This window comes from Cariama cristata, unplaced genomic scaffold (genome assembly GCF_000690535.1).
Source record: "Cariama cristata isolate BGI_N322 unplaced genomic scaffold, ASM69053v1 scaffold38061, whole genome shotgun sequence".
In the NCBI taxonomy this organism is placed as follows: Eukaryota; Metazoa; Chordata; class Aves; order Cariamiformes; family Cariamidae; genus Cariama; species Cariama cristata.
This window is the reverse complement of record NW_009601651.1, coordinates 478-9,730: the sequence shown is the minus strand read 5'-3', so window position 1 is coordinate 9,730 and position 9,253 is coordinate 478. Positions and strand designations below refer to the sequence as shown.

The following is a 9,253-nucleotide window of genomic DNA, read 5'->3' as shown; positions in this document are numbered from 1 at the left end:
GGATAAGCGTCAGTCCCACGAAGGCCTGTGTGCGTGTACATAAGCTCTCTTGATGTAAATGGGCAGATCCCGGTACGTAAAACTAAACGTGCGTTCAACTGCGGGCCTTCTGTTGGGCAGGCTTCGTCCTCGGGGCGCTTCTAGTCCAGCCCAGGGCCCACGCACTGCTCCGGCATCCCTCCGCGTGGGTACGCGTGCCTCTAGCTCTGCCTCGGTGGGTCGGTGTTCCATGTCAAAGGAGGGATCGCTGTCGTGAGGAGAACGGGCTGTAGTATTTCTTGGCCTTTACGTTCCAGGTATTGAAAACCTGCCTTGCGAGCTGCAAAGGAACTTCCAGCTGATGCGAGAGTTGGATCAGAGAACAGAAGGTGTGTTCAGGTATTTCGATAAGCAAAGTCTGATAGAGAGCCCCGACCTGAAGGATGGGAAGAGCCCTGTGAACACTCAGCTTTAGGGGATGTGACTCCCCTCTGTCAGTTTTCCTTTTCCTGACCCGAGTGCTGTGCAGTGTTTGTTTCTTTTCTGTGAGGGCTACAGCTCACAGGACTAGATTTTTTTTTCCCAGCAGTTTCATGTTAATTTGTAGCTGTGTGAGCGCTGTACCTGATGACCACTTGGATGGCCTTACTTGCACGTATTTCCACATCTACTGAGTTGTAGATTGCTGTGTGTCTTGCAAGACCAATTTTTTTTTTCTTCTTTTTTGAGGTTTGTGGTGGTATCTAGTTGCACGTTAATGATTTCCAATTTGAGCCATTAGAACAGTAAAAGGCTGTGCAGCAAATAGAATGTTCTGCGCGTGGGAAGAGAGGCTGAAGTTTGTGACCCCATGGGTTCAGTTTCTGATCTTACCTTGAGCCCCTCTGCTGAATTAACTGTAAAACACTTGAGAAATCAGAATTGCACTGCAAGTGTTGAAGAGTGAATACCTTTAACTTAATTTTTTAAAAAAAAAAAAAAGGTAAATACATTAAGGAATCAGGGGACGTCCAAAAACTGTCAGGAGGGGTCCTCTAAATACCATAAAGAGGTAGAAGAAAAAAATACTTGCTTTGGCAGACAGCTTTCTCACGTGTATATACTTTGCTTTTCAGATAAGAAAGCAGAAATTGACAGTCTTGCAGCAGAATACATTGAATCAGTGAAGAACATGTTACCCGAGGAGCGAGTGGAACACCTGAAGAAAATCCAGAGTGCCTACAGCAAATGTAAAGAGTACAGCGATGATAAAGTCCAGCTGGCCATGCAGACGTATGAGATGGTGAGGATCACAACCAGTGAGACTCTTTTAAAAATGGTCGTAGTCTGGAGTGGGGCTGCTGGTGGATGTGGAAGACACTTCTGCAGCGTCTGTTTTCCCTGATGTATTTAAGCTTTTGCTTAAATATCTTACTGAAGCAAGTTATTAGTCCTCAAGCTTATTTTTCTTCCTGTTGCTGTCCCCAAAAAGCCTCCTCTTGCGTTACTAGGTTTTGTGTCAGGTAGGCTTCTCTTCTGGTGAAAAGTTAAATGAGTATATCCCACTCGGAGATCACTTTACTGGTGGTACCCATCTGCTGTGTAATAATATCAGCAAATTTGCCCCACTGCCTCCTCCCTAGCAGCTCCCCTGGCACCCAGTAATTTATTTACGGCTGGTCTTAGTTGTAAGCAACATTTTTTAAGTCAACTTCAATAATATATTGTGGAGGAATGGAAGGAAGTCTGCTCAATTACCATGGTTTCCAAGTGACAGAAGAAAGCAGACCCATCAGCTCCATGATTCTGGTTGTATATTGGACACCAAGCTTTCCTCGATGGGCCTGGTGGGAAAAGCTTGTTTCTTAAGATGCAGGTTTCCACTTTTTTCTTCCTCTGCCCCTATTCCTGTGTCCGTTTAGCTATCTCTTGAACAGTTCTTATCTCTATGTATTTTGTCCCCTAGATAAAAGTTGAGTGAGAGGAATCCTTTTGACTGTACTTTGTGTGTTTTGTCCAGCTTCTAGAGATGCTTTGGGTTCTGCTACGTCTGCAGCACGTTTTATTGCCATCAAATACTGCAGAAAAGGAAATCATTTCACAGGAATTGAAGAGTGTCCTAGATAACTAGGTATTGCAGCAACACAGTTTGGGGGTGGTGGCTTCAAGTATCTTTGCTACATCTCTGTTCTGTAAGCCACATTATTGCAACCAGGGTAGTACAAGGTACTTACTTAATATCGATTGGCTTGATATTGGAGATATTCAGCAGAAACCTGTATTTATTACTAAACTTTTTCAAATAGTGTGCCAGTGGAATACCAGAAAAAACAGACTGATCTACTCAACACATTTCATGGACAATAGTTGAATAATGTATTTTGAAAATTGCAGGGAGAAAACAATTATTTTTAGTATTTCTCATCATCTTGTTTTGTTCTGCAAACCGTTATTCTGAGTTGCCTTGACTCTGCTCTATGCCACCTCCTCCCCTTTCCTTCCTTTCTCTTTGTCTGTAGAGGAATTGGGTTCTCTTGCTTTTGCCTGTTTTCTTTTTCCCTCCGCCTTAATTCCCTTTGTGTGTACCATTTCCCTTTTTCTAGTTTGGTACCCCTTTCATGCCTTGCTCTGGAGTAGTATACTCCTGTTCATGCCAATAACAGCCAAGTTATTAGACCTTCCTGTTTTCGTTTCAGGATTTTTTTTTTCTTTTTAAAATTCAGTTTGTGGTTTCCTCTTCTGTGCAGGTGGATAAGCATATCCGCCGGCTGGATGCAGACTTGGCTCGGTTTGAAGCAGATCTGAAAGATAAACTGGAAGGCAGTGACTTTGAAAGCCCTGGATCTCGAAGCCTGAAAAGTGCGTAAATTTTATATGGTTGACAGCCTTTTCCAGCACTGAGCGTATTTGACCAGAAAGATAAAGATATAAGATATAAAATAGGCTGTTATTTCTGGAGAAAGAAAACAAGTACACCATAGTGTACTTCTCTAATTATTTTTAGTGCTCTTCAAATATTGACAATGTTTTGATGGGCAATAAACAGATGAAAAAAAATGTCGTGCTGGGATCTAACTTGCTGTCTCTGCTTGCCAGATCATCCTGAGGTAGCCCGCGGTTACTGGTTGTAACGAGGGTACTGGCCAAGGGGGAACTAACTGTGACAAAACTGAACCGATGTTCTTACAGCTAGTGAGGGTAACGATCTTAGTTTCAGGCTTCATCTGTTACTCAGTAAGTTCTAAGCTCTTTTTAAGGAGAGGAGATTTCTTGTTTTCCTCCTTTTAGCAGAATTTGAATACTAATCAAGCTGAGAACAGCAGGGAAAAATTAGGAGTTAAAGGAAGGTACCAGTTTCTGTAACATATACTGGAAATCTCATGTGATTACAGTGAAATTTGGGCACGGTTAGCAGCTCAACAGCACAGCTTTATGTTTTTGAACTATAAGGGGTAAGATCAGGGATGTGGAGATAAAAATGACGTTAGTTATCGAGTAACCAATTAACTGGCTGAGAGTTTAAAAATATACTGAGATTTAAAAAACAAACCCAAACATTATAGCATGTGTGATCAAATATGGTGCTGTTTATATCTTGTGCAATGAAATGGGCTAACATTGTACTGCAGTGATTTAATTGGCAAAACTGTGAACGCAAGAGTTTGGAGCTCTGTCGTACTGCTTGCCAACTGGGCATATTTGTGGCATAGAAATGTATTTCAGAATCAGCATTCATATTCAATTACATATGAAAAAAGGATTCCAAAACAATAAATGCATCAAAAGAAAAACAGCTGGGGATGTTTCTGGTATTCGAATCAGTTGAAATGATGGTTTTTTTTCCTTTATAGAGGGACGGAGTCAGAAAGACAAAAAAGGCTCTCGCGGTCGAGGCAGGCGAACTTCTGAAGAAGATACACCAAAGAAAAAGAAACTCAAAGGAGGGTAAGACATACCCAGTCACAGCTCTGGTGACTTTGGTTTGACACTTCATGAAGTTTCTGCAAGCTCATGTTACCCTATTTATGACTCATATGGTGTTAAGAGTGTTCTGGTGTTACTCCATTTCATTAGTATCCTGCTTAGGACAAGTCAGCTTTGTTAATTAACTCCTTGATTGGCATGTGGAAACTCAGCATGCTTGGAATGCCCTCTGACTGGAAGGACAAGATCAACATCTCTGTTGCTGTTGGCAAGCTGGGAGAAAATAGCTTTGACTTCTGTCATGCGGCTATTTTTAACAGTTGCTTGTGGCCTTGATTGTAAAAAGAAACGCCCATCAGGACAAAAACTGGTGGTGTATTGTTGTTCTAGAAATCTTGGAGAATTCTGGGGGTTGTTTTCAAAGAATTGTGTTCTAGATAGTCTTTAATAATCTAATTTGGTTTTGTGAAGCAAGGAAGAAAGCATGTCGTCTCTGTTTGATGTGATTCATATTAAAGGGGCTCTGTTAATTCTAATATTTTCAGTTGGCTAAATGAAGGGACAGAAAACAAAAAATAGCTTCCATTGACCATTACTGACGTGGCAATTTAATACATTCCTGTCAGAGCAAGAGGCTTCACTCATACCTGACAATGAGAAAAGAATGTTTCTTATAACAGATTGAGGAGGAAAAATCAGATTCTTCTGTCCACAAGCAGAAGTGATCCTTTATAGTCAAGCCCATGTTTTGTGTTTGATCAAACCTACATTAGGATTTTAATTACTGGATAATAAGTGATAATGTAATCTAAACTCTAAAGTAGGGTCAGTGTGTTTTAGGGAAGATACTGTTAAAAACTAATTTTCCCAAGTGGGATTTAGATCTTGGAAACATGGTCTTGCCTTCAAGTGAAAAGTGTTTTGTCCTCAATCTGTCCTTGTCCACAGATCGGAGTTTGCTGATACCATCCTGTCGGTGCATCCCTCAGATGTCCTGGACATGCCAGTGGACCCCAATGAACCTACCTACTGCTTGTGTCACCAGGTGTCCTATGGAGAAATGATTGGCTGTGACAACCCAGACGTAAGCGCTTGAGATGATTTATTTTCAGATGTTCGCTACGTCACAACACCGTGAAATCCGAGGGGAGGGAGGTACTTTTTCAGTTAAATCACACAAAATGAAAGTAACATTGCTGAAACACTAAGCGTCTGCTCTCTGGGTTTTTCCTTTCTGTTTTGCAGTGCCCAATTGAATGGTTCCACTTTGCCTGCGTGGACCTCACCACCAAACCAAAAGGGAAATGGTAAGTATGACAACATACAGCTTTTTGATTTTTATCAGCCTACAATTTACCTCAACAAGAATAAGAATTAAAATTCCATTGTGACCTTTCCCGACAAAGGAGCTTTGCTCTTGACATCAGAGGATTTGTATCCTCTGTGGTTTAGGATTGTGTTTGTGTGAAGGTAGAAGGTACAAGGGGAACCTTCTTCCTAAAGTCTACTCCCAGAGGAGTCTTGGATTCTGGTGGGAGCAAAACAAGGCATATGCAAAACCGCATGATAAACAGAGCAGCTTTTCGTCTGAGGCTTGTGTAAATGTGTACGTGTTACGTCTCAGGTTTGCTGTATTGTCGTGTAGTTGTGGCCGTGGTTAAAATTGAGAAAAGACATGTATTTTTTTTTTTTTTTGCTTCTGGAAGCAAAGTTTGAAGACTACTCTAGGTTTTGTTTATATATATGTGCTCATCTTGGAAAGAATCACAGGCTTATTCTGTGCTCAGTTTCTATTTAATGGACTGCTCTCGTCTAATTAAGAAGATGCCTGTCAGAAACAGGCTCAAGTGATGATGAACTGCAATCATTGGAGGGAAAGAAAGGAATGAATTGGAGGAATATATCTTTTTTTCTTTTGCCTGTAGAGGAAGCTTGTGTGACAAACTTGGCAAAGTTACTTGGAGTAACTTCTAGGTGAATGAAATAAGGTGATTCACAGCTGTGAGGGGCTGATGAGCCCTGGAAGCCTTCTAGTGCTATCTGTCACTTCTGCCCACCGGGTTGGTACAGTTCTTGTCCTGTTTGCCCAGGCTGCCTGCATGTCATGAAGATTGTTGCAGTTAATGAAACTGGCTGCTTTTTATCCACCCTCCCATCTACTCATTCCCAAATAATAAAAAGAGTTCTTGGGCTATGTGTTGTCAACTTCAGGAACTAATTACTGCCTCTTTTTCCCCGTAGGTTTTGTCCTCGTTGTGTTCAGGAAAAAAAGAAAAAGAAGTAAGGAGAGGGGAATACATCCTCTGAGGCAAGAAGAATTTAATATATTCATTCATTCATGTTGCAATATTATCTTTGATTTTATTTTTTTTTAAAAAAAAAACCTACCCTCTTCCTTTTTCTGGTATGATATTTAATTGTCCAGTGGCCAGTTGTAATTCCTATTCTTTCATAAGAAAATGACTTTGGGAGGGAATCCCAAGTCCCTTTGCCACAGGCATTTTATTTATGTTACACTTGCACAGCCCTGAAATTGGTGTTACTATGAAGTGCTAGGGCAGCCAGTTGCTGTAGTCTCTGCTAGTTTATAGGAGTCTGGGAAACCACGTAAGGCATTGCAGGAGAATTAAATACCTGTATCTTCGGCATGGTGCATCACTGTCATCGAAATACTTTAGGCTTGGAGCTTGGTGTGGCACAGGAGAAGAGATTTTTCTCCGATGTAGCCTTCATGAAAGAAGTAGGAGTAAAGTCCATTTGTTGTGCAGTTTTGTAGTGCAGGAAAGCTGGTTAACTGTTTCCAGTGTCCATTTCCTCAAAGCCAAGTACCATGCTTCATTTTGACAGGGCAGGGATGGGAGAGAGGTAACATCAAACCTTCTCTTTGAGGGAATTTCTTCTGTCTACCTTTACACTGCCTTTATGTGACTTGATCTTGCCCCCATTCACATAAACCTTAACAGAAGCAAACCATCTGACTTTTTGCCTCCTTCTAGATAAGGTTTGTCTTTTGGGGAGAAAACCTTTGAATAGCAAAGGAGTTGTCCTGCAGTGTTTCTTAGTGACAGTAACACTGAGAGAGGGTGTTCCCTTTCCTGGTTGTTTCCATTTCTCTGGAGATCCTTAGAGTACATTACTGTGAAGATGAAACCTACAGTATTCTTATAGAGATAGAAAGTAGGATGTAGTCATAAAATAAGATGAAGGCCTGATTTTTTTGTTACTCGTGTTTGCCTGTGTTGCACCTGGGTGAAACAGGGAAACAAGCTTTAGGGGAAGGCTCAGTCAGGACGTTCCCAGGATGGTGTGGCAAAGCTGAAAGGCAGCCGTGTGGTAGGTTGGTGAGGGGTTTTGAATAGCATTTACTATGAAGCACTGCTATTGAAGAAGGCCATTCAGCAGGTTTTTTTTCTTGGCTTTTTTTTTTTTTTTAGCGGAGGCACATTTGCATGTTCTTGACTTCTTTAAGCTGCCTTTTAGATTATGAATGTGAATCCTTGCTGTCATCACAGTATCAGTTGCTGCATCGGAAGGAAGAGAAGGAAATCAGGAGTAGGAAAACAAAAGTCTCTGTTGGTTTGTTGTTTTTTTTTCTTTGAGTTATAGTGGATGCAGAAGTTGAGGGAAGAGCAGAGACAACTTGTCTTCCTATATGTCTCCTGCATTATGGGGCTTCCCGGCCTACAATAAAAGATGTGGGGAAAGGTCGTTCTGCTGGTGCAGGGGAGGGGGGGGGGAAAGCCCCAAACCAAAATCCCCTGCAGCAGTAGGCACCAGGGTTCATGAACTTTGCTGGCTGTGATCCCTGATGGGAGCTCTGTGCAGGGCTGTGTACTGCTTTACATACCATTGTGCAGGAGAGCTCTTGGTATAGACTGCTGGAAAGGCATTAAAAAACTTCCAGATAAGCTTGTCTTCTGCTGTAAAAACCATCTGAATAAACAGTACAGAAGAAAAAAAAACCACTCCCAGTCAGATTTTTGGCACCTGTTTCCAAAAGAAAAAAGGTTTGGTGGTTTTTTTTTTTTCCATGTTACACTGACCCTCTTACTTGGGTTTTGCAATGAAAGGAAGTAGAACACAGCTTTTGCCAATTTTTCTTTCCCTGCTTTGCTCTGTTGGGCCTTATAGATGCTGCAGGTATGTCAAGACTGACATGGAAGAGACCTCTTGATACTGGGACAGCTTTTCTGTGAACATTTTGATTTATTGCATCTGCTATGAAAAAAAAACCAAAACAACAGCCTGTCTCCAGCATCCTGTCACTTAAAATGTGATATTGCTACATTGCATCACTCCGCATGTTGTATATGAAGTTTCTGTAGTTATGTTTACGAGATGATGTGCATTTGTCATTGTTGCCATTGTAATAGCACCCGGGAAGCAGGTAGACAAATTAAAAGCAGATTGCTGGAGGGAAGGAGGAGGAAAAGCACCGTCACACAAACCTGAACTTAGAAATACAGTCAGCTCTCTCTTCCCCTGCCCCCCCTTCTTTCTGTGTCTTTTTTTGAGAGCAAATAGCAAATTTAATCGTGATACCTCATGAGCCAGCCTGTAATTCAGTAACCAGTGAGTGAGACCTGTACCTCATCGACCTGCTACACTGGATTAATGTAGGAGCGTTACCGCATCCTGAAGACTAGCGTTGATGCCGTTTTGGGTTTTATTTTCCCCTTCCATCCAACGGTATTGTATACAACTTTTTTTTTTTTTTTAAATTTTTTTCCCCTAAGGCGTTATTAGTAGTGGTGTCACCATAGAATAAACATTTGATTTGAAACAGTCTCAAAATTCCACTGCACCTCTCTGGAGGTCTTGCTGGAAACGTGCCCTTATGGAAGTGCGCAGCTATGGATGAGTAAGTGCGAAGCTGACCACCCTCAGCTCCGAAAAGATGGTCAGGTAGGACAGCAAAACTCATTAAATGTTAACAAGTGCTTTCTGGGGCTGGGAAGAGCAGACATATTTTCCATTTTAACCAGCAAAGCAAAAAGAAAAATAAGCTCAGCCCTGAAAAGGAAAGACAGTTCCACGCTAGGAATCGTGAATAACGCGAGGTACAACATGCTCCTCTTCTTTACGACGTAACGTCTGTAATGTGTCAGTACATCTGACATCCGTTACCAGCAATAAACTGTCCCACTCGGAATGTACCAGCACGGGGGCTCAGATGGGCTCCGGGTCATCTCTTGGCCGCTTACACCTGGCTTTAGAGATTTTTAAAACTCTAGATTTTAAAAATCTTATAGACAGAAATACCAGTAGCCTTCATTTTTTTGCTTGTGAAAGGATTTAAATCTTTCTCCTGACTTTTGAATGTACAGTGTTAAATATCATGGAGAAGGGTGAACAAGACTGTGATACATAA

The 9,253-nt window shown here is 41.6% G+C and overlaps 1 protein-coding gene across 1 annotated transcript; it reads left to right on the top strand.

Annotated features, from left to right (window-relative positions):
• The first annotated feature begins 277 nt into the window (after nucleotides 1–277).
• On the top strand, nucleotides 278–6,166 carry ING5 (inhibitor of growth family, member 5). The gene is made up of 7 exons (XM_009710533.1): nucleotides 278–368; nucleotides 1,095–1,261; nucleotides 2,706–2,817; nucleotides 3,810–3,903; nucleotides 4,831–4,966; nucleotides 5,128–5,189; nucleotides 6,124–6,166. The coding sequence occupies exons 1-7, from the start codon at nucleotides 341–343 to the stop codon at nucleotides 6,164–6,166; spliced, it is 642 nt and encodes a 213-aa protein (XP_009708835.1). The 5' UTR covers nucleotides 278–340.
• The last annotated feature ends 3,087 nt before the right edge of the window (nucleotides 6,167–9,253 follow it).

Coding starts and splice junctions, on each gene's coding strand:
- ING5 (XM_009710533.1), top strand. CDS start 341: ATGCGAGAGTTGGATCAGAGAACAGAAG. Junction 4,967..5,127: donor TTGGCTGTGACAACCCAGAC/GTAAGCGCTTGA, acceptor TCTGTTTTGCAG/TGCCCAATTGAATGGTTCCA. Junction 5,190..6,123: donor ACCAAACCAAAAGGGAAATG/GTAAGTATGACA, acceptor TTTTCCCCGTAG/GTTTTGTCCTCGTTGTGTTC.